This window comes from Pholcus phalangioides, unplaced genomic scaffold (genome assembly GCF_987345545.1).
Source record: "Pholcus phalangioides strain wild (caught in Gottingen) unplaced genomic scaffold, Ppha-v1.0 ptg000015l_1, whole genome shotgun sequence".
NCBI lineage: Eukaryota > Metazoa > Arthropoda > Arachnida > Araneae > Pholcidae > Pholcus > Pholcus phalangioides.
The window spans coordinates 43905371-43931437 of record NW_028301608.1 but is presented as its reverse complement, the minus strand read 5'-3'; the positions used below and the strand labels follow the sequence as shown (position 1 = coordinate 43931437).

Here is a 26067-nt window from a genome sequence, read left to right as displayed (position 1 = left end):
TTTTGTCATACATGATCTTCACATTTAATTTAATTTTTTTACCGGCCTTGTTAATGTTTTCATTTTTCATATTTATCAGCATGTGCAAACATAACCAACACATTGCCAATCAAATTCATCATTCTGGACTGAAGTTTATGTATAATGTCCGGAAAATTGAAATAGTTAAATGATAATTTATCATTCTTTACCAATACAAGCTAGGGATTTTACATAATCACCTGTGAGTATTGTAAATCCATAATGCATATTTAATATGCATATTAACCAGAGATTATAGATATAATCACTAGAATTATTACATGTATCATAACACATACATATAGTGTGATGTGAAAGGTTGCATCTGACTGTCATGTCTCATGATGCAGAATGCTTCTATTTCTCAGTTTTAGGTAGAAATTATTTGTAAGAAGTAGTCAAAGTTGTCACAAATAGCAATTCTACACTTGTGTGTAAAATTAAGAGAATTATCACCTGTCGAATTTCTGAGAAACTAGTGGACAAAGTTTATTCAGTGGACAGTTATTCACTAACAAAATGAAATTTGGTACAAATACACAGTTTAGAGAAAGATGTACCATACAAAAGTCATAGTACGCACGCATGATTGTCAGTAAAGCTCATCATTGTGGGAATGTCCAAAATCCATGTTGCGAAATTGAACCGAAAATGAGTTATATGAGGTATGGTCCCCTCTCAGTCAGGCAGGTCGCACAGTGCAATGGTATACTGGACACGAGGCAGTTGAGGAGGCCCTGTGGCAATCGGTCCCACTCGGTTTTTTGCATTTTTGCTCCTTAGACAATAAATTCTATTTCTTTTAGTGATTTCTGTTAATAAAGGAATGTAATCACCCAACATCACATGGTATGACATTTGGAGTCATTTGTTTTTGATGGTGACATCATAAGTGTCGTAAGTTCGCTACCCATCCTGTGGTTACACCAAGATTTTGTTTGAAAAAAAAGCATGTATTTATAGGAAAATTATTTAATGATTAATGTGTTTTTCATAGGCAAATTGAGGATTTATTATCGGAAAAGGGAGCCTTGAGTTTGAATGATCCTCTTCTTATCAAAAAGATAAAAAGTTTGCCAGTGGAATCAAAGAAGATCATTGATGACTGTGGAGGATTTGAGAAGTTCATCCAGCTATGTGTCCGTTTTGCTATTGTTGGGGAGACTTTGTGCCTTTTTTCTGAAATGTGTCGTGTCTATAATTCAAGGCAACAACTTGATCAACTTGATACGTTTGAAGAGAAAAGGAATGATACAAGCAGGGATTTGTCAGATTTAAATCCAAATGCAGAAGAGTATAGTCCACCTGAAAACATAGGTGATATTAGTCGTAGAGAGAGCTGCAATGAAGACTTGGGCCTAAATTGTTCTTCAGTAACTTCACTGTGTGCAATCACTAAATTGAGACAACCTCTCTCATCACTTAGTTTGGCTGATGATAACTTGGATCATAGCAGCATAGAGTCTTTTCAAAGTGATGATTTCCTGGATCATTTTAATGATAAGAAATCAGTTGATGATAAGAAAATAGTGGAGAGTCTTCAGATGTTGTTAACTTGCAATTTGCCTACAGATGTCATTGAATGCTTGCATGTTGCTCTGAAGAAAGTTCAGAAAAATGCTGATCAAGCTCAAAAAATCATGCACTCTGTGGAATTTACATCCTCATCTTATATGTCAGATAAAAGTTCTCAAGCTGGATGTTCTGAAGTAAGTTTTGTCATTCTGTTACGCATTACAACTATGTTTTCTAAAATTTTGTTTTCACTTAACAAAGTGATATTTTTTCCTGATCTTTTCAAACGAAGCTGTGAAGTGAAAAATCATAAAAATACGCAATAGTGTTTATTACGTTGGTACATTTATTTTATTCTATTGAGCAAACTAGTTTTTGATATGATTGTTTTTGTTTTAATTATGAGGTGAAATTTCAAATATATTTTTATAATTCTGAGTCGACAAAGATATTTTCACAAGCTTGGCATTTTCTTTAAAGTTTTGCAATTCATTTTTTACATTCTGGTTAAACCAGAACTGCTCTTGTTAAAATGGTTCATCAACCATTTTCAACCCACTGCTGGATGTAGGACTCCTAAATTTTTCCATTGTACTCTGTGTGATGCTTTTTCCATCCAGTTGACTCTAAACACTTTTTGGATCTCATTGCTCCATCTTGTTTGGGGGACACCTTCCTAGATGTTTAACACCATGGGGGTACCAATCCTTGTGGTCCATCTGTTGTCCTTTCTTCCTGCAATTCAAATAGGTAAATGGAAATTTATCATTCTTTACCACTGCAAGCTGGGGATTTTAAATAATCTGCCCATTTTTCCATTTTAGACGTTTAATTTTTTCCATGATATCACATACTTTTGTTCACCCCCCTTATCAATGTGTTTTCTATATCTCCTTGTGATGTCTATACATCTTCCCATGCTCCTTTGTGGTGTCTGTAGTCTTAATATCATTTTGCTTGTTAGTGTCAATGTTTCAGCCCCATAAGTCATTGCTGATAGCACATACTGGTTGAATACTTTTCACTTTTCTTTTCATTAGGTTTCATTTTTAATTGACATCCATATATTTAAGGCAGGGTTCCCAGTGACCTGGAAAGTCGGAAAAAATAAAATATTTTGCAAAAATTAGGGAAATATGTAAATATTTGATAAAAGTCAGGCAAAAGAACAAAAATTTCAAATTTTGGAAGGTTGAGATTTTGAATTACAGTTCTTTCTTCTGAAGTTTTGGTCAAGAAAATGATCAAGCAGATTTTCATGGTAACTCTGTAAGTGTGGTGTTGGGTGATTTGCTGTTGTAGCATTCAAGTTTGTGTTTGCTTAAACATTTAATTTTTTGAAAAATAGTTTATAACAATCTGATAATATCAGTGTCTATATTCAACTTCTTCAGTGGAAATTCTATCACAGTTTAAACCTGATCACATTTTCAGGCAGAAATGGAGTCTAAATGTGTGATGACTGAAGAAAACTTCATGGAAACAGAAAAAGCCATTAACTTGCTTCACAAGCAAGTTTCTGAAATGAAAGAAAAAAATCAAATGCTTGAAGAGAATCTTGCTAATGCATTGGACAATAACAGGAAGTTGCATAATAAGTTGAATGTAGATATACCAGATCTCTCTAAAAGACTGGAAGAGACTGAAGAGGAGAAAGAGGTAATTATGTGAATTGTAGATAATGGGAGATACTAAATTAACAATTTAATTCATTGAAATATTACAATCTATTATAAATTTACTTGTATGCCAGTTTTTTGTATTGCTGAAGAAGTGTTATAAGAATAGGTGAAAGGTGAAGGTTTATCAAATGGAAATTTATATTCAGTCCCAGTGTGTGTAAATTGCTGTATCTTAGTGTAAACCTGTGTGCCCATAACATAGCTGCCAAGTCTTCCGAATTTTAGCTTCATCGCTCAACCTCCCAAAAAGTTCTTAAATCTCCAGAATTTTTACGAAAATCAGAAAAAATCCCTAAGTGTCCTTAAAAATTCCCTACTTCATTAAAAAAAATCTCCGCTTATGAAAACAATCCCTAAGGAATTTCTTGTGGGGCATGAAGCCTCTTTCTTTTCTGATAGAACACAATATTTATTTTTACATCATTGAAGTTTTGGCCTCCAATTTCACTTGTTTTTCGCATAGGAATTTTATTCCCAAGGGTTTAACGTTCCATGTGTGTAAGATCCCTATTTTAATTTGACTTCAGTTTTTGAGTAGGGATTTTATTCCCTATGCTTTAACTTTTTGTTTGGAAAATCCCTGTTTATTGGGAAATATCCATATTGTATTTATTAGGGAGTGGTTTTAGCATAAAATACGGGTTTGCGCGAAAATCTCCAGAATTTTCATTTTCTCAAGTTGGCAGCTATGCCATAACAGTCACCTCTGAACAACTGTCACGCTTTCTTGGAACAGAAAAGAATTCGTTCCAATTGATTAAAATCAAGGTTAGCCTCTGAATACAGATTTCTTAATAAGTCACTTTTGTCTGTGAAAATATTTTTATATCTTAAAAAAAAATATGTTCTATATTCCTCAATATTTGCACTGGAATAGTTCTTCTTTGAAACCTATAAACGTAAAAATTGGTATGAATTCTTTCTTGCATCAGTGGTTTCCAAAATTTGGTCTGCTCCGGGATTTCACAAATATATACTTGTTAGTAACTATATAGTTACTAATGAGTTTGCAAGATCTTCATGCAAAATTTGCACTTTTTCAGTTAAAATTAAATGTTTTGTTACAAAACAGCTTTTATTTACAATTACTCAGAAGGCATGAAATGCGCTTACTCTGAAAATAATAATAAAGATAAAAATAATTAGAAATTATAGTCGGAATGGAAAGTACTTTGTATACGGAGCCTGGTCGAAATCCTCAATAGCAGAAAAAAATTTTCCATAGGACATGCATACAAGTTCTAATGGCAGGCTGTTATTATACCACATGGCATCTGAATCCATGGAAAAAGCAATCTCTTGCCGTTGTTGTTCTTATTTGGAAGTGATGCCTCCATAAGTTAACTTATCTATGATCTCGTAGAAAGGTTCTCCTGATGAAAGATAAACCATTTGGTGGACTAGTTTGTAACACATCTTCAGATCTCCAGTGATTCTAAGCCATTCCAGTAAGCGCAAACCCAGAAATAGAAGCCTCTCACAATAAGACAAGGCACTCAGCTATTCATTTGGGTAAAGGGCCTCTGTAGCTTTTCAAGCTTTATGTTGTTAATTTTATAAGAGCTCCATACTTGAGAACAGAACTGTAGAGTCAGGTGAATGCACACAGAAAGCATATGACAACGTATGAGCATCATACTGTACTTGTGGTATGCCGTACATAACATGTATGGAATTCTGTTAGCTTCGCAGACTATGCCATGATAATGATCAGCAAAATCCAGGAGAGATGTGGCTCATTGCAACACTTAAATCCACACGTATCTAATTGCTGTAATGTTTCAGCACCTAGTTGATAATATTCAGTATCAGTGCGCCTACCTAAATGCATTGATTCGCTTTTTGATGTCGAAATAAGGAGTTTGTACTGACAACTCCACTAGAAAAGTTGTTGGCATGCAATTTTTTTACCCCTATTGCTTTCTACTGGAGAGAATAACTTCTCGTCATCAGCGAATTGCATTAAAAAAATGGTTTACACAGCCTTAGTGATATCGTAAGTGTACAAAGTAAATAAGATCAGGCTTAACACTGACCTTTGGACGACTCCGCTTGGCACCTGACATTCTCTGGACATGATGCTACTTGAACCTGCTGAACTCTGTCTGATAGCAGTACTTAAATTATCCTCACAGTTTTGTTAGGAACACCCATGCCAGCTAGCTTTTTCAGTAGTAGCAATCTGTCTTCTTTATCAAATTCCTTTTGAAAATTGACATAAAAACATCAATCTCTCATCCTGAATTGATAGTATATATCATGATAAATCAACTGCTGCACTGACAACAAGCGACCAAGAATGAAGCCAAACTGGGGGGATTAGGTCCATTTCGACAGCAAATGGAAGTAGCTGATTGATATTGTATCTTGAAATGCATCTCAAAAATTTTGCAAGATATATCGGTTAACAATATCAGTTGATAATTATACGTATATGCCCTGGAGCCTTTATTCTTATAAATTGGACTACTAATAAAACCAGACATGCACACGTCCATATTCCTCTGCGTAACGTCTAACCAATTAGTACATATTGGAATGTATGTGTATGTATAGTGAACCGTCCATGAAGTTTGTTTCTGTGTAGTGCTGTCATCTGCAATCAATTTTTTTAAACTATGAGTTTTTCTCCACTCATAGTGAGTGAAGTGTAATGAATGAATAATTATACCATTGTAGGCCCGTTGCTCTCTGCGGCGAGACTTTTAATGGGGAGATCATTTGATGATCATGGTTTGATTATGTCTAGATCTATAGTGACTCCAAACATGCAATTTCCTATTGTTTAGATTATGCAAAACCTTGTCTTTTTACTAAATCTCATTCAACGGGGAACATGTTAGAGACCACAGAAATAGAGCTGGCAGAGCATCTGTGGCCGAGATAGTTCCAGCTAGTATTTTGTTTTGCAGATCTTTTACAATAGTTGATAATCGTGAATAATCCGCACTGTAATAGTTTATTTTTGATTGGCAAACTAATCCTGTTGTAATATGCAATGAGAAGTGTATTGGCAAGTGCGGTGGATTATCGCGGTTGCAGAAGGATGAAAGTTTGTATACATCATGGACTACTGAAGGATTGGTAGCAAACAAAAGATCTAAGAAGTTTTCCCCTTTCATAAGAAAATCGACTAACTGAACAAGGCCTAGTTCTGCTGAAATTGACATGAACTGTTACTCCAGTTCAGACAAGAATCTCCTGTTTATCCAATCAATTCCTTGCATGTTAAAATCCCGGACCAAAATCACTAGAAAGCACACGGAGGTAATGCCTGAGTTCTCTCTAAAATTCAGACCAATTATCTAAATTGCATGTTTTATTTTGTGGAATGTATGCTATAATAAGCCTGCACTTCCTATTTCCGCTTTTTATATCCACAGATATCTCCTCATCTTGATTTTCATTATGCACATTCACCAGCTTAGGTTTCAGGCTGTTACGAATGATAATGCATACACCTCCCACAATAGTTTCTCTGTCATATTGAAAAATATTGTATCCTGGTAGACATATCAAGGAAGGCGAAACTGACTAATGTAACCACGTCTCTGCCATGCACAAAATGTCGACTTCGTATGACTGAATGCAGCAATGCAAATCGTCAATTTTATTCACAATACTTCTAGGGTTCATGAATATACATGTAACTCTTGATTAAGAATCAAATGTGTGTTCATTTGTAAAAAAAATGTATTACTTTTGGCCGTGTAGTCATTGCTGATCAGAGGTGACCCTCTGACTAGCAGATGCTTCCATTAAAATACAATCTTCAGCTGAATCCTCCAGAAGATATCTAGGAATACGAAAAAATTCTCTGATGTTTATGCGCGATGACCAGTGGAACGGATCACTCAATGAATTCCAATTACTATCGACAGTGGTTAGTGCAAAAGATGCATAATTGTTTGAAATTAATTCTTGAATTTCTTGTATTTAGCTTAACACATTTGTACTTGAGTTGCATAATTTATTAATCATTTGCATTTTAATTAATCATGATATGTATTATTATAATTTTACATGAAATCAAAACTTTTAATATTTTTCTCATCAGAAATACTGAGCTTCTAAACAACAGCAACCTCCCAATAACAGCCACATTTTCTCTGTCCTGATAATGGTCATTGTTAGGAAGTTTCGCTGTATTATGTATCTCCATATAAGCTTATGTTCATGAATATTATATGAATTTAGTTTTTGTGAAGCTGTTAATGGTAGGTTCTGTTGGTGAATATAAGAAAATTTAACTGGCAGATTTTATTGGATTGTCTTGCTGAGAGAGAAAGAAGTATGCATTATTTAAAGTTGATGCACTTCTTATGAAGTAAAATGTAATCTTTGAGACTACTTTCTCGTAATGAACTTGTTATATCATGGTTAATTTCATGGATAATTATTCTTATCAGTTTCATTATTTTAAGAATTTATATGAAAACCTCATGAAATCATTTATAATATACTTTTTTCATATTTAGAGAGAGACAAATCTATTGAAAAATAAGATAGCCCAGTTAGAGAAAGATGTCAAGCAGTGGAGGCAAAAACATGATCAAGTTGTTGATAGCCATAAAGATACTGAAAAAGATATCACTCGACTTCAAGCCAAGTTCAACAGGTGAAATTTATTTATTGTATCTTGCTGCTGTCCATTATGCCTGTTTCAAAACTCTCCTGTGCTGTTTCTGTGGATCAAAAATAATACAACCAGTTGCTTACTCAGATATCTTCAGTGAATGGTTCTAACAGGAGTCTGTCCAGACTTTTTTGTAAGATCCTGTTTTTGTAAAAATTTCTCTCGTTTTTATGAAGGGGGGTCATTAATTTTGTGAGAAATCAGTAATTTTGTGGGAAGTGAAACAATCTAGTGGGAAGATCAGGTCATTTCCATTCCTCCATTTCACTTTTAGCGGATCTGTAAATTCACTACCATACCTAAAGCATTTTCACTTTAAAAGTCTTTTCATATAAATAAGTCGAAAGTGCCCTGCACCCTCAGCAACAATGTAACCATTGAATAATTCGGGCAAATGATTTTGTTGACTGGCGGAAAATTTCCATGTACTGGCACTATTTGGCAGTTCAGCAGTTGAACACTGAGTTAGGTTGCTTTAAAGATATTGATATATTTCTTTTTACTTGTACATTGTTTTATTCTAGAATTATAAATGTTTTATGTAATTTTTTTTAGCACATCAACAAGAATTAAATCATTAGAGGATGATGCCTATGATAAAGAACAAAAAATAGAACAGCTAAGGTAGAAGCTTTATTTGAAACTTCTTGAAGTATGTATTATCACACCATGAGTTGCTGCTCTTATTTCTAGCAAAATTTCCTTATATTTCCCCTGGGGGGGGAGATCCATAAAATTTCCATTTTTGGGTTTCAAGTACAGTGATCCCCCCCCCCCTCATTGTTATATCACATTTTCTTCATCCCCTGACGTGTGTAATGTAACCAATTTTATTTAGAATCCAATGATATTAAATCTTTGAGGGAGGGGGGGGGGGTGTTAATGAGAAGTGCAAGATATCCTTGTGTGAATTGTAAGAGGTAATTTTATTTGAATATTTTTATCTGCAAAAAAAGGTATTGATTATGGTAATGAAACTTCAAACAGTAACTATGAAAATTTACTCCTATTGACTAAAAAAAATTTCCTTAAATTTTTTTTTTCCCCCTCAGTGACTTGAACAGCAAGCAAGAAAAATTGATCCATGAGAAAGAGAAATTAGTGAATGATGCCAATAATAGAGCAAAGAAGGCTGAGGTATATAGTTTTTTATTTCCTTTAGTTTTCCATATTTTTTAGTTTTTTTTTTAAGAAAGTTGTATTTTTAAGAAAACCTTCAAAGATGTTTCTGATATTGTTTTGTATAGATGGACATTCTGAATGTGAAGAAGACTGAATTCTTAGAACGATTAGACATAAGTATCAAAACAGCAAAGCAGAAACTTTCTGAGCTTCAGGATGGATTTTTGCAGTAAGTTTTGTGGGTGGGTGAAGTTCAGGTGTGTTTATTGACTGTTGTTGAGTTTTATTGTAAAATTCTGTAATCTCTTTTGTCCCTCTTTCCTTGAAAATTATTATTATAGTGTAGTGTTTATTAAAAGCGTGTGATTATCATAAATATGTTTCTTGCATGACTTACAGTTTTGTTGATAAAGCTTTATTTACTCTATAAAAGCTATTTATTTGTTAGATATTTTATGTTGCATTTTCTTTGTATATTTTCGGCTAATTTCATTCATTATCACAATCAGTAATGTTAATTGAATTTGCAAAGTGAAAATTTACTTTTAATATAATCAGACCTCCTTTGTAATGATAATCTTTCATGCTTTCTTTTTCACTTCTTGGGAAGATTTTTTTTTATCAAGTGTTAATTGTTATACACTCATGTCCATAAATTAGGATAATTCAGAATCACACGGAAATCGAAATCTAAAGTAAAAATTTCACCTGTAGAATTATCACACACATCTGCAAGAATGATATGCAAATTTCAGGAAGCCATCAGATGATGCCGATAGTACGTCACAATGACGAGAGTGTAAGAGGGAGGTGTATAAGGAATGGTGACAAAGAAGTAAAATTGTTCACAAGAGTTCGGTAAGGCGCTCAGTGCCATAAGCGAATAGTTATGACACAGAGGACGCATGTGGATGATTTTTTACGTGGTGGAATTATCGGCTGCCTGGAATGTGGGCGTACTCAGATGGAAGTATCCGAGGAACTTGGAATTGCCCAAAGTGTCATCTCTAAGCTTTGGCAACGATTCCAATATAACGGAAATGTCAGTAGAGGTTACAGTACAGGTCATCCCCGAGTTACAACGCCGAATGAAGACTGGTATTTAGCAGTAACTGCCAAAAGAAGCAGACGGAGCACAGCATCCAACCTGTCTCGTCAGCTATCTGCAGCCACGGGTACCACAGTTTCAAGGCAAACCGTGTACAGACGTTTGGGAGATATTGGTCTATATGCTCGCAGGCCTGTCAGATGTATTCCGCTCACGGCAACTCACTGTCGGCAGCGATTAGCCTGGAGTAGAGAACATGCAATGTGGACATCGTCACAGTGGGCTTGTGTGATGTTTTCCGATGAGTCCAGGTTTAGTTTGCAGTCTGATTCACGTCAGACTTTCATATGGAGAATGCCAGGTACCCGTTACCACCAAGACAACATCATTGAACGACACCGTTACGGTGGTGCAGCATTGCTCGTTTGGGGTGGAATTATACTGGGTTCCAGAACAGATCTGCATGTTCAAACCGGAACCATGAAAGCCCAAATTTATCGGGACATCATTCTGGAACAACATGTACTTTTGTTTAGGGGTGCCATGGGCGCAGAATTTGTGTTTATGGATAACAACGCCCGTCCTCACCGAGCAAGCATCGTAAACGAATGCCTTGAATCTGAGGGTATAACCCATATGGAATGACCAGCATTCTCACCTGACTTGAATCCAATAGAGCATGTGTGGGACATGCTTGACCGACAAGTTGCAGCCCGTCAACCACCTCCTACGTGTGTACCGGAACTGCTTGCTGAGTGGAGTGATCTTCCCCAAGATCAGATCGATAATTTGATACTCAGCATGCCCAGGCGTTGTACGGACTGTATTTCATCGCATGGGAGACATACAATGTATTAACCATCATGCCAACCATGTAATAGTAAGTTTTTGTAAAGGAGTTATTTTTTACAATTGCTCCAGGGAGCAAAAATCGTAGTTTTTATGAATGGTATCGTACATACAACATCGTTTTTGTTCTTTATCTTTTGTTTAATAAATGGGCTTTATGAATAAGTTATGTTTGTTTTGTTTCTGAAACTTTATTTGCCGGAGCTGACATTATCCTTAATGTATGGACATGAGTGAATAGTGATTCATTGAATAGTTGAAATGTGTAAATGTAATGTCAGTTATTGTTGTATTTTATTTATTTTTGTTGTATCCCACTTAGGTCAAAGGATAATCTGCCATTGATTTTCTCTAACAGCATAGAAAGTTTTATTAAGAAATTGAATGATCATCTAAAATCTCTGTATGAAATGCGTATAGTCATTGTGGTGAGTCTTTTAATCATCTGTTTATTTTTTTTCCTCTAACATTTAGTGTTTGAATTGAGTAGATTTTTCAAAATTTTTTAATTGTCAAAAAGTTGTTGTTCAGATTATTTTGAATTAAATTAGCTTATTTTAACCAATAATATGGTTAAAACATGAATCTTATCTTAAATAAAGCTTATCTCATCTTGGATAAATTGAAGGTATAGTCGCCTACTCAATTTGTTTAAAACTATGTCTAATATTTATAAATATTTCACAGAGGGTTGTATTTTTTTCCCCCCTAATTTTGTTTTTTATATATGGAGGTTTACTTAATAATATATTAGGTTTGGCTCAGGGTTGGCAGTGGAAAATCTCCATAGTGAAAAAACCCTGATAAAAACCACCCCAGCAAAAATAGTTTTTACTACATTTTTTCCAGTGGCAAAAATGAAAAGAATTCAAAATTTGAACATTTATTTCCGTGAAGCAAGCTCTGATCATCTTGACTTACTTTACAAAGGTAAAATATTTAAAACTACTTTTTTTACCTATGAATGAATGAATGCCAGAACTTTGCCACTGGACTTATTCGTTGCCAAGATCTCTTCCAGCCCAGCTTCGTGGCAGTCGGGAACACTTTATTTTGTGTAATAAACAAAAAAAACACACACAAAATTTTTACAACGTATTTTCCCTGGACAATTGGGTAGTGTCGCGACTAACAAATTTTGTGGTGATTACAGACGAGATGGGCTGGGAGTTGGGGGAAGAGGGTTTCGTTAAGACAGATGAATGTACACATATTAGGATTAGATCACCTCTAGAATCAGCTGTTTTCATTTTAATTAGACAAAAGGCTTAGAGATAAATACGAACAAAAACTATTTTTATGGAGCAAAAATAAGTTGTAAAGAAATTCATAATAAAGCGTGTCTTGTCTTAATGAAACCCAACAACACGAATTTATATGAGTGTATTGTATCATAGAAGTGAGAGTAAGGGTCAGTGAAGTTAGTGTCGCAAAGTTGCATTCCAAAGTATTACAGAATCAATGATAGTGTAAGATTCATTGAGAGACTGGTTATTTGTGGAGATGAAGATTACAAGGAAGAAAATTCATCACTGCCCCCCCCCCCCCCCACGGGGACTTGAACCCCGGTCCCTCGCTTGCCGGACGAGTGCTCTACCATCTAAGCTATTGATCACAATACACATATGCCTCTCAACACATATATGTACGCTCCAAGGTTGAAATATTCTATCTGCTTCCATAGCTTAGATGGTGGAGCACTTGGTCTGGCAAGCGAGAGACTGGGGTTCTAGTCCCCATGGGGGGGGCAGTGATGAATTTTCTTCCTTGTAATCTTCATCTCCACAAATAACCAGTCTCTCAATGAATCTTGTATTGACAAATGGAGAAGACATTTCTATATGCAATGATTGTGATCTATTTACATAGTGCCTAAGCCCACAATATTTCAGTTTTCAACCATTATGTTAAGATTTTTGTGAATTTTTTTTTTTTTTTTGACATCTCTTAAATTACACTGCTGGCCACCGTAAATGCAACACCCTGAAGGAAGCATGCAAATAATATGAAATTTACAACATGCATTAGCGGAGGTGAGATATGCAAATGATTAGAATTTCAGCGCAGACGCACATCACGCGCGCCTGTGGCGCCACTTCAAAGCGCTATTTAAGGCTTGGAGATTTTGACGATTTGAAGTACGGCGATTGTGTTTTTCTTGTGGTTTTTTCAAAAAAACGATCAATTATGCCTCATAGAAAACAGCGATCATCTTTTGATCAAGTATCCGAGTTCGACAGAGGAAGGATAGTGGCCTACAGAGATTGTGGATTATCTTTCAGGGAAATCGGTAGTCGTGTTGGACGAAACCAAACAACTGTAATGCGGATATGTGATCGTTGGATGCAGGAGGGTACGACGGACCGACGTGTTCGATCGCATCCACCTCAGTGCACCACTTCACGTGATGACAGGCGTATTGTGTGTATGGCAGTGACGGATTGCTCAGCCACATCACGAACCATAGCACAGCACATTCAGTCTGTACCGCATCATCCAGTGTCTGCTCGTACCATTCGACGCCGTTTACAGCAGAATGGTCTGTCCGCAAGACGTCCATTGCTTCGTCTACCCTTGACGCAGAACCACAGACGTCTCCGCCGCCAATGGTGCGATGAAAGAAGGATGTGGACGGCACAATGGAATGAAATTGTCTTTACTGACGAGTCACGCTTCTGTCTGCAACACCACGATGGTCGGATTCGAGTCTGGAGACACCGTGGAGAGAGGATGCTGAACAGCTGCGTTATACACCGCCACACTGGTCCTGCACCGGGTATTATGGTATGGGGCGGTATTGGATATCACTCTCGCACTCCTCTAGTACGCATTGCCGGTACTTTAAAAAGCCAGCGTTACATCTCCGAGGTGTTGGAGCCAGTTGTCCTTCCTTACCTTCAGGGCTTGCCCACAGCCATATTTCAACAGGATAATGCGCGACCACACGTGGCACGCATTGTCCGAAGGTTCTTTGTCAATCGCCAGATTGAATTGCTTCCCTGGCCAGCTCGCTCTCCAGATCTTTCGCCGATAGAAAACATGTGGTCCATGGTTGCTCAAGGATTGACCCAGATTACATCCCCAGCTGCCACACCAGATCAACTTTGGCAACGCGTGGAAGCTGCTTGGTCTGCTGTACCCCAAGAACACATCCAAAGTCTCTTTGAATCAATGCCGAGGCGTGTGGCAGCGGTGATCTCCAACAATGGCGGCTACTCTGGCTACTGATTTTGGCAGGAACCACACTTCACAGAAGTCTATAAATTTAATCATTTGATGCTTGGTCAACATGTTATCTACAAAATAAATATTGTTGCGATATCTCTTGTCTTTCTTGGTGTTGCAATTTGGGTGGCCAGCAGTGTAAAAGCAAACATTCCAATAGATTACTATTTTAACATAAAATGATATAAGGACTATTTCCAAGGAGTATAAAAAGTGATGGCAAAATGTGTGAAATTTTTCCGTATGCAAGGTAACAAAGTTATTAGTCAGGATGAAAGCAGGTAAAAGAGTAACACAATTATAAGCCTTGTATTCTAAGTTTTTTTCCTGTAGTATTATAAATCTTTTCCCTACTCCTCAAGTTGATAATCGCAACAAACAAAATTTAAATTTGCTACTTCATATAAAAACTGTTTAACAAACTTTGAATCTGTTCATGCATTAAAAGGACAACTTAGAATGAAAAGCAAAGGATTTTTTTCCTTGCCACGTATCATTTTTCTGTTGTTAAGGGAAATGAGCTTGTTGGAAACCATACTCGCACTATTTTGCTCGAAATATGCACCACTTACATGAAAAGCTCCCACAATTGATACTATTAATATTTTTGACTTCAATAATATTAATAGAAATATAGAAAAAAATATATAGTGGAAAACTTCACCCATCAAAATTATAGTTCTAATAATTGATAACTACATAACATCCACAATGTTTATGGTTTAAACTTTTGTTTGAGTATTGTTTTCATTTTTGTCTTTTCCATTTTTACCAATTTTTTGCCACTTATTTTGGCCGCCAAAAGCTCAACTTTTGGTTTGACTACATTATTTCAAAATGTTTTTAAGTGGCTGATTTAGCAGGTATTTTTTCTGCTGTATATAAATCATTGTGCTTTTTTCTTAACCCTTTTGTTCACAGGTGCAATATATTTTCCTGTGATATTATATATATCTTTACTTTCTACTTAGCGCAAAATCGAGGATCAAATCTTGCAACTAGAAGTAGGGCATCACATGTCTGATTTGAAAGTTCTAGATCTACCATCGATTCCAGATCTTCCCAACATGGATGAATTGACACAGAAATTACCGGGATTGCCAGGATTATCTGGGTCATGTGCTACTGGTCTGATGCAGCAACCTAGAAATGTTTTCCCGCAATTTCCAAATACCATCAATTATCCTTATCAAGTTCCTAATGTGGTAATGATTACTTTATACAGTATTACCCCCCCCCCCCAAGTTACACAATAGAGGGAGTCTGACAAAACTTTACAGGTCAAGACACAATTTCACATAATAGTTATTTATATAATAGGTGCTTTTTAACCATCTGTTTTTTGGTAAACATTGTAAAACTAATTATTATGGCACAATTTATTAATTAAGCAATTAATGATTAAAAATAGTTTTTCCTGATACTGATGACTTCATAAATATGAACTTGTCATGTGACTGCAATCCTTGCCTTAAAAAGAATGTTTTCTAAGATCTTGTGCAAACACATATCATTTGTCACTTTTTGAACGTTTTGACTACATCATAATCTATAGAAAGAAATACGCTGCTTATGTATAGGCAGGAAAACAACTTTCATCAGTGGGTCAAAATTAATTGGAAGTTACTGATAGAACACATTGTCAATAACTAAATTAGAATTTTTTTTTTTCTAAGACTGGGAATGATGGTATATTTCAAATATGGAGTTGTGACCAGTCTACAAAAATGGCAAATGCCATGTGAGAGAGAGAGAGAGACCAGAGGTTTTTCCTCTATTTCTAAACCATGGTGAAGTTTTCATCTCAAAAATCAGTAGTTTTGTTTACACATGGTATTGGGATTGATTTAACAATTCTTATGAGATTATCGCTTACTAAACAGCTTTGTCTGGGTAGTAAGCCAGTGATTATGCTTACATTAGAGCAATATGTATTTTTCATGGAAAATTCTCATAACTCTTGAAGGTCAGGTGTTACTACATAAAGTTTTTTTTTTATTTATTTAGTTAAAGTTTTTAAAAAGAAGCTTGCGATATTTATTATTTACCTGTATTCTCATTCACATTATTAAACAGTATATGTCTAAGATGTCAATGAGTATTAGTAGCTGCAAAGTCATGAATTTCGCTGTGTATAATTTACTTTTTACCTAGTTCCCTATTTTAAAATTTATTGCATTACTAGAAATGAAGGATGTTGTCTGTTCAGTATATATTACATTACAAAGACTTTCACAATGTGAATAAGAATTCTATTTTCTTAATTTACGAATTTGTTTCAGAACCCACCAACTCTAGCACAAAGATTTCCTTTGAATCCCAATGGTTATCCTTCTAGTCAGAACCAATTCTGTAATGCACCAGTGCAGGGAGGCTATGCTGCTTATAATAGTACTAGGACAAATTATTACAATCAAAATTTTGTGAATCCTACCTCAAATGGGAACCCTCTGTTAAGCCATCTTGCAGGACCAGCATCACTGTTCTCATCACAATCATCAATAGCACAACCACCTTGTGCCATGCCTGCTGTATTTCCACCAGGCCTTCCAAATAATGGATTACAACCGACCACAGTATCATCAACACGGCCAAATACAGCTTCTTCAATTGAAAAAGATTGCAGTGATGTTTTCCAAGATGCATCTAAAGCAGGTGATGCCAAGGAAAGTGTACCGGTTAAACGTTTCTCTGAAGAAAATTCAAGCACAAGATCAGCATCTCCTTTATATGCAGCAGGCGGAGATGATGACGACAACAATGGGAAACTGTCACCATTAGTTGCCAATAAGATCACCCCAGCTACCAGTACTTATTTCCAGTCTGATGAAATCACTGAGAGAGATGTGGATTCTGCTACTACAAAACCTGCAAGGAAGTTTTCTAGTCATGAGTCTGAGGTAAAAATGTTTTATTCAAACTAAATCATGTTGACACAATCTATTAAATGCAATTGAAGAGCTTGCAGCAAGAAGGGGTCATATTTGGTACTTTTGAGTTAAGACCACATTCTTGTGTTTAAAAAGAAATATGTCTTTCGTTTGGTACTAGGCAAAGGTAAATCCAGCGGTTAGTTCCTGTGTTTCTTGATAGAGATGTTTTAATTAGGGCAAGAGAAGCACAAAAAAAAGTAACTACTTCTTGGTCCTATAGAAGTAAAATTGTGCTAACCCCTTCAATTTAGAAATAACAGAATTTGAAGTATGTATATACAGAATGCATAGCTAACACCTGGCAACGTAAATTACTTTGAACCATTGATCCCAGAAGCAAACTCCCAATTAGAAAAAGTATCCAAATGCCATGTGGCCCTCGGATACGTCATTCATATCAAAAGGGGTTGTATAGTAATGTAATGTAAAATAGTTAACTTCTTATTTCATCATCTTCAAAAACCCAAAAAAAAACATTATTTCCCAGTCTTGCCTATGGCCATGGGCAAAATTCAATGTTTTCAATTCATTGAAATATTTGAATTAAAAAATCCGAAAAGTTTGATAAAACAGTAAAAACTGATGGAGAAAAGTTGGGGAAAATAGTTACCCAATTTTTGAATTCAAATATTTTAGCAAATATATTGTACTAGCTGTAATACCCAGCATTGCCCGAGTTTTCTTTAATTGCTGGGAGGATTGAAAAAGTGTCAAACCATTGTAAAGGCATATGCATATCTTAAACACATTGCTAGGAAACCAAAATAAACATTCCGAAAGTGTCCTTGAGGAGACAGGACAGCAACCTTCCTAATTGGGTTTTCGAGGACAATATGTATTTATAAAAAGTTAATTTTACCATTTTTATAACTATATCCCATGTAATAAATACTTATCTATTTATGTAATATTGCTTGGCTGAGGCCTATACAAGGGATGGTGGTGAAGTTTGACAGACGATTGATGTTACAAAGGAAATCAGAAACTGTTGTACAATCAGTGTTTGACGGGAGGTTGTTCCAATGGGTTATTGTTTGAGGAAAGAAACTAAATTTGAAACGATCTGTGGAAGCAAACATGGGTTTCAATTTTTGTGAATGGTTAATTCTTTTTGAAAGTATGAAGCTGGAGTTAGAGAATGGGAAGTATCGATACCCATGAAGGATATTGAAAAGGGGCCGTTCAAGTATTACGTCATCATCGATGGGGGGGGGGGGTTCCGATTTGCTGACTTTTGATGACAAGGGGGGGAGGGGGTTTGGATAATGCTTACGTCATCAACCACCTTTTATGAAAATATGAAATATTTTTAATGGCATCTTACTCGGTGCGCCAAAAACTAGAAAAACTTGGTGCCACTTGAAGTAATGTGGTCCCCCCCCCCATTGATAAGTACCCTACAGAGCCACTTTAGTGATCTCAATGTTTCGCGGATCCAAGTGATCTGGAAATGTGTCCGGGCCGCTTAAGTGTTCTGGAACTGTGCCACGCATCACTTAAATAATCTGAGAATGTGCCGCGGGTAATTTGAGTGATGTAGAACCGCACTGGGGACCAGTTAGAGATAGTCTCCCCCCCCCCCCCACGTGTACGTCTCTGATCCCACCAATATGCGTTTGGTTTCGGAGGGGCAGAGCTGATGACGAAATTTTGCTAACGGGGGGGGGGGGTTAGCGTTTTGCTTACTTTTGCTGACAAGGGGGGGGGGTCAAAAATTGCTAAAAATTTGCTTACATAATACTTGAACGGCCCCAAAGGAAAGTTAATCGAGAAATATGTCTATCAGTGACAAGCAGTTGTATATTGACTTGGCGCTTGAGTTAAGTGCCGGAGGTAGAGGATAACCAACAATTAAGAATGAAATAGACAGATTTATTGTGAATAGATTGTAATTTCTGTCTATGTTTGAGAGAGGATGGGGGGTCCCAAGATTTCACAGGCATATGAGTACAGGAAGAATGCAGGTTTGAAGTGACAGGTGGAGTTTTCGACGAAGAAAAGAGTTTTTGGAGACATTTATGAAAGATTTAATCAACATGGAGATTCCAACGGTGGTCAGCAAAAATAATTACACCCAAATATTTATAATTAGAAACTTTGGTGATTAAAGTTGATAGTGTAAGAAGAATCGAGGGGAATTCTTTTTGCAAGTAATTTTCATAAAAACAGTTTTTGTAGAATTAAGGGGTAATTGCCAGAACAAGCACCATTCCGATACAATGTTGGTTATTTTGGAGAGATGCTTGGTCGAATCTGTTGTGCACTGATTGGTAGATGACGCAATCATGTGCAAAGAGTCTGATATGGCAATTGGAATTAGGAAGATTGCTAATATATATCAAATATCACATATGAATGACATATCCGAATACTACATGTTATTTGGATGGTTTTTCTAATTTGAAGTATGCCTCTAGGATCAACAGTTTGCCAGTAACTTACAATGCCAGTTATGCAGCCTGTGTATTGACAAGGAAAGGAATAGAGAATATATATTTTTTTAATTTTCATAGAGAGTTTGCCGTAATTTTAATTTCAATAAATAGTTTTACAAGTACTACATATTTTATATAAGGTTGAGAGGAAAATGTGAAGGCCACACACCTCACACAGGGATACTTAAATCGATCTCGAGTACCTGCAACTTGAGAATAGAGTTGATTTGAACACGTCAAGTTGCTTATTTCCTCACACGATGCCCCGAAAAAAAATCTCAAAACCCAGGAAACAGTGAAAATGACAATGTTCAGCTCGGCTCGACTCCTTATCTCCCTGTACCTTATGAACCTTTTGAAAAATTCATTTTTTTTGAAATTCTAGCAGTGATGAAGATATTGTTAGTAATATTTATAAGTAATTGTTATATCCTACACTATTAACTCCATTAAAGGAGAAATAGAAAAAAAATTATTTGTACATATACACACATAGAAAAGAACATCCATTGTATACCATTTGTTACGACCAGGGAATTCCATAATTGGAAGATAATTCCATATTTATCGCAATCTATGCAATAAAGAAAGAGGCTTATCTGGAAGTGTAAGCCCTGACGAAGCACTGCTAATAATAATAATTGAGGTAACTCAACTAACGTAGTAAATCTCCATTATTGAGTAGGTCAGAGTTGCTGCCACACACATCGCCATTTGCAACACAAAAATAAAATGTGTTCATCTTAAGTACAAGGTTTCCCCCTACACGTGTATATAACCTTTATTTACTTTAAACGTATATTCCAGTCAAACAGGAAACTGGGGGGTGCCATCAAGGAACATTTCAATAAAACAGGGATGGCCATGGTATGAGTGGCATGCAAACACTTTTCATAAATTAAAGAAATTATATTTTTTCAAAAAGATTTTCTTTAACTTTTAAACAATATTTTTCTTATTACTGATAGTCTTGTGAGCTGCCAAACCTATATTTTTGTATGGTAGGGCGCTATTAAAATAATGACTTTCTATTCAATTCGTTTCTGTTTGGTTTTTCATCTTTGGGCGTAGTTGCTAGACCTCACATGTCTAAGATTCACGATCATCCGCATGGGAGACATGCATTCTATTACAATATAATTACATTCTATATCCATGAATTCTTAGCGGGCTAAGACCTCTTACAAAGTTTATTTGAGGGGGACCTTGAACACTCTGAACCTTCAGGTTCTGTTGTAGGTAAGATGAACTTCTACCGATATAGGTACGTACACAATCTGTATTGAGATAATCAAATTAATGTCTCAAAAGTAAAAACAATTTAAAACTCAAAAGAGAGATATTGTAATTCTGTAATTTTTACAGAAATAAGATGACAGCCGAAAATATTTTTCAAGAACGGGGACAATGCTTGTTTCCTGTAAAAATTACAGGTAAAGTTTTTATAATAGCACATGAATGGAAAACTATCTTGATTATGGCATGGCTCTGAAAAATGTTGGCCACCCGCTACTATTCAATACGCAAGTTAAATTCAGTGTGTGTGGCCACCTATCGTTTGACCTAGCCTGACAAAAATATGATGAAGTATTTCAAAGTTGGGCTACACGCACACACTGATGTGATGGGTGACTACCACACGATGTTGCCAGCTACTCTGTGGGATAGGATATCTTGTCACCAACATCCTTGCGTGTGAAGCATCATAACAATATGTGTATTGGATCCCTTGGATAAAGTCTCCTATCGATCATCAGACTTCAGTATCCCTGTGTGTGGAGGCCATAAAATACTTAGTAGAACATGAAACTGTTACCGAGATTATATCATTTGTTGAGTCTTTTCACTCATTATAATTTTCATCTATTGAACTTCTTTTTTTGTTGGTAATCCTCTTTTTTTTCCCACCAGCAGCAGTCAACAAGCAATTTGGTAATGGACAAATCTCGACCTATATCACCTGCAACGTCTATAGGAGCTTCATCAATTGCTTCTTTGGGAACAAAATCTCAATCAAATAAATCTGGGGTTAGTAATATATGATGTATTTTTTTCGCTTAATGAAAACAGGTAACTGATCTTCTGGCTCTGTTTGTGGTGAAGAGACCTGACACCCAAGTGGTGTAGTGGTAAGATGCTAATCTTCCACTGAGAAGGTTTTCGTCAGGTCCACTTCTGTGTAAAGAACCTAGATAGCAAGTTCTTTTCTGACTAACTTATAGCAACCACTGATAGATGTCACTTCATTTCGACTCATCTGTATGGGTAGTAAAATTGCTATATGGCGATGTGACTGGAGTTGATGTGCGATGAGTGCTTTTGGTGTAGTCTGTTTGTGGTCAATGTTGCAGTGAAGAGATGTACTATATAGTGTAGTTTCCTTTTCCCTCTCAATCAGAAGTAGATTACACTTCTGCACAATATACATAAAATCTGTTATCTGTGAATTCAGTCTATAACCATTAGTGAGTGCTACTTCCTGTCACGTTACCTCCATGCTATAATTTACATGCAATAGGGTCTCTAAATCTTTGTTTCCAGATTCTGTATTGTGCGCCAATTTTGTTAATTTATAGTATATGTAGTCTGGGTTTTTGCTGCTCTTTAATGATGCAGCAAAATTTTTATAATGGATGGTCATTTTATCCCTGGATATTTTGCAGCACTTCCCGACTTCTGAATCATTTTAGTGTTTCAATGCAATCATCAGACAGAAATTTTAACAATTAAATATGTACCTTACAAACATATTTAATCACTATCTGGATGACAGCCAGGTTTTTTTAACATTATTATAATAAACTTATTAAAACGGTCAACATTTATTTAGAATGTTATTCAACACTTTTTTCCCACTCTTTCTGAGATATCTCGTCTCTTATTTTGACAGTGAAAAGCTCATGATTTTCTGAAGCACACTTTTTCAATCCTGTTTTATTTTAATATGATCTCAATCTTCAATATGTTTTCAGTTCTTCTCCCCCATTTCCCAACCTGCTAGATCACCTGACAGTGGGCGAAGCCATCTTTTGTTTGCATTTTGATAATAAGGAAAAGAGGCCCTTTTTTAATTCAGGGTAGTGGAGAATATGCATGTCATGTATGTAATGGAAAAGGGAAGAATATTCCTCCTCTGGGTTTATCCTTCTTGGAATGGGAGGGGAACAAGTGCACAAAACCAGAAAAGAGCCTTCTTGAAGTGATTTGTATAAAGTGAAAATAGTTTTACTTAGCTTTTTTGCCTCTTGAACTTATTTATTACTATGTTTTGTTATTAAATCAGGTGTCTGTAGAATTGAGGTATGTTTGAGAATTTCTTGATGCTTTTCTATCAAGGATGTCAAAGATGATAAATATATTGAGATTTTTTAAAGTAATAAATGTGTGTGTGTGTATGTGTGCGTGTGCGCATTCAATCTTTATTAGTCATTTTTCTTATTCTTAGAAGCCAAAGAAGAGTTACAATAAGCTGTTGGACAAATTGAAAGATAAATTTCCCGAGATTCCTGAGTAAGAAGATCATTTATTTTGTTCAATAGCATTAAAATTTTACATGTGATATTTTATAAATTGTATGAGTTATTTTGAGATCATTTATATCCACTACACACATTCAGGTGTACTTGCACTGATATAGCTGTACAGGCATGCCTTAATGTGTAGCAGCCTTTACTGTGCCCCCCCCCCTTTATGGCATTAGATTGTTTTTAAAAAATCAAGGGACTATTATTGAAATAAGTTAAATTTTGTATTAACTGTGAACTTAACTTTTTTTAGAGTAAAATTCTTATCTTTCTGTTTAGCTGCATTGCATAATAAAAGAGGAGCAATTCATTCAAGGCCTCCATTAAATTTGGCAGTACTTCTTCAAAGTGGCTTTATAGTATTCTGTTTACATTTCACTGTCTTCAAATAATATTGAAACTTTCACACAGCGAACAAGAATTTAGCAGAATATATTTTTGCATACATTTTTTAAAATAAAAGGCTAGCTTTTTCCTCATTGTCAGTTAACCATGTGATTATGCCACAGTTTCATATACACAAAAGCCAAGGTTTTAACTTGAGGAACCGCATAGAGTTGTGTGTGTTATTTAATCTTTTTTATTTATTTAGGTGTAAATACAAGCTGGCTGGCTTCGTACAAGAAAAAAAATTAACATGTATTATCATTCTACACTAATTTTTTGTACACACTGTTGGTGTATGCTATTGCTAATTTATTTCTAACTCATTAAATGTGAAAAACCTCCCAATTCATTGCATGATCATTAGAGATACGTAAATTTTGCAAATAAAAAAAATCTAAATTTTGCAAGAAAAACTTCCAAGTCATCAAACTTTTCACATTTATTCATAAAAATAAAATAATAAATATGCTCAAGTCAAAAATTTTGCATTTATTCACAAAACAGATTTTTTTTATAAAAATTTAACATTCACATATTGAATTACTTCAATACTTGGTTGAAAGTCCTAGAATTCAAGTGCCAGCAAAATCACTACACATTTTCGCTTTAAAAGTTAAAAGAAAATCAAATTTTTTTCATTTATTCATCAAAAATGGTAAATTTCACATTTATCACATCTATTTCCTAAATTAGAAAATTATGTATTGATGATGAGAATTTTGTTTTTTTACTGTTCTTTTTTTTTCAATTTTTTATCATGCGTAAAAAAGTGTAATTTTATTGCTTATTTACTTTATTTTCTATGATATAGTTTTTAAGTTTGCTATTCTTCTATCCTTTTTTTTTAATGATATTTTTTGGTATCAAATTATGTATGATATTTTTATTTGTAAAAAATCAATTTTTTTTCTTAAACTCTTAGAGATGAGCTTAAAAAATATATGATGGAATATAGAAGCCAGAAGACAAAATTTTCTGGAATGTCTATGGATGTCATTGTAGCTGGTGTAACAGAGCTGATCAATAAGTCTATAATTGCCAAGATTATTTGTAAACCAAAGGTTGAGTAAATCATTTTTTAAAAATTATGAGTGTAAAAGTGTGTTGAAGTACGAAATTGTAATCTGAAACATAATTTTCCCCTTCAAGTAGCTTGCTACTTTGATTTCACTTTTTGAAAGTTATTTCTAATATTGCATTTTTTAATATCTACCACATTTTAATGATTATAACGAATCACTTTTTGCAAAAAATTCGATCCTGAAAACAGGAGTTTCTTATATATGGATATTATAAATAACAAATTCAATTTCTTGCAATTTATGATGAGAGTGACTCCGATAATGAACTAGGTGATGTAGCTGATTATGATGTATCAGATGAGTGATGAGGAATTTTACGGGTCAGATGAATAAAAAATCTTTTTTCCCCTTAAAATAAAAATATCTTTGAAAACTTTTTCTAAATTTTTAGCCCAAAAAGTCAGGGTTCCTTATATATGTTGAAACACTAATTTGTTGTATTTTTTGTTAACTCTTTGACTACTGGTTTTACTTTGAAGTATAGCTTTCTTTTTAACTTCGGAAACATTACCTTATATACGTTGTTGGGTGTTGGTATCTTGAATTATAAAATGCTGTGTAACTACTTAATGATTAACAGATGACAGCACAAGTGTGAGACAACTAGTTTTTAATAGGTAATTAAGTTTTATCAATCAACTAGTTAATAAAATTGAGATGTTTTGCCCCAGTAAAAGTTTTTACACTGAAGCCTCACTTCAACAATACTCGATATAATGATAAATCCCTCTGAAACAATGTTTTCTTTCTTGTTTGAAAATGTCAATACTCTAATGTTAAACCTCTGCCTCTCGATATGAGGGTAATCCCTCCACAAAAATTTTTTTTTTGGTGCTCAGAGTATTGGCCCACAGCCACCTGCTGTAGCAGTTCTTACTGCCACTGGTCAACCAGATCACAGTGCAGCCTGGGCTAAATACTAATCATTCATTAGGGATGTTTCGCGAAACTGAGATGATTGAGAATCAAGCTAGATCCCAACTTACTGGTATCATGGGTGTCCTGCAGGTATGTTAATATTTGTATATAAAATTCTTGTCTGACAATGTTTTAGTTCTTTGCTGCAGTCAGGCTGTCTAGGGTATGAAAATTTGATTTAAATATTACAGAAAAAAAAAATTGTATTGGATTATCTGTAGTTCCAAAAATTTCACTACTCCAGTTAAAATTTGATGCATCATTCATATGGTAAGCTTAATTAGATACAGTTCACCCGAGACAAAAATCTAAGGGGGATTTTTCAAGATCTGTCTTTGTTAATTTGTTTTAGGTTTCCAGAAATTTCCTCCATATTGTATTTCTAGGATATTTATTTTAAGCTATATTTTCTTTAGAGATAAACTTATTCATATCTTTTAACTGTTCCACTATTTAATAGTTGGTTTATACAGGGTGTCCTGTAAGTGCTAGCACTTTGTTTATCTCATCCACTGTCAGTCTTAGAGGTATAATTTTAATTTTTTCAAAAAAAAGCTTAACAGGTGTTCAAAAAATTTGAGAGCGAAAATATGGCGTATGACAAAATAAGAAATGTTAATTTTTATACGGTCCCTCCCTGTGCTCCAGCTGCCAATTAGAAAGTTGTTGCCCTGTCTCTCATGATGCAAA

General features: G+C 35.1%; 1 protein-coding gene across 1 annotated transcript in view; it reads left to right on the top strand.

The window, feature by feature from the left end:
• LOC149076084 (uncharacterized) overlaps window positions 1-26067 on the top strand; it is a 97931-nt gene that overhangs the window by 65252 nt on the left and 6612 nt on the right. The window contains exons 30-41 of the mRNA XM_089243614.1: window positions 1019-1730; window positions 2971-3195; window positions 7697-7836; window positions 8410-8478; window positions 8907-8991; window positions 9102-9205; window positions 11196-11301; window positions 15070-15303; window positions 16381-16998; window positions 21378-21494; window positions 22912-22976; window positions 24300-24438. Of these exons, the coding sequence (XP_089099740.1) occupies window positions 1019-1730; window positions 2971-3195; window positions 7697-7836; window positions 8410-8478; window positions 8907-8991; window positions 9102-9205; window positions 11196-11301; window positions 15070-15303; window positions 16381-16998; window positions 21378-21494; window positions 22912-22976; window positions 24300-24438 (2614 nt within the window). The remainder of the gene's footprint in view (window positions 1-1018; window positions 1731-2970; window positions 3196-7696; window positions 7837-8409; window positions 8479-8906; window positions 8992-9101; window positions 9206-11195; window positions 11302-15069; window positions 15304-16380; window positions 16999-21377; window positions 21495-22911; window positions 22977-24299; window positions 24439-26067) is intronic.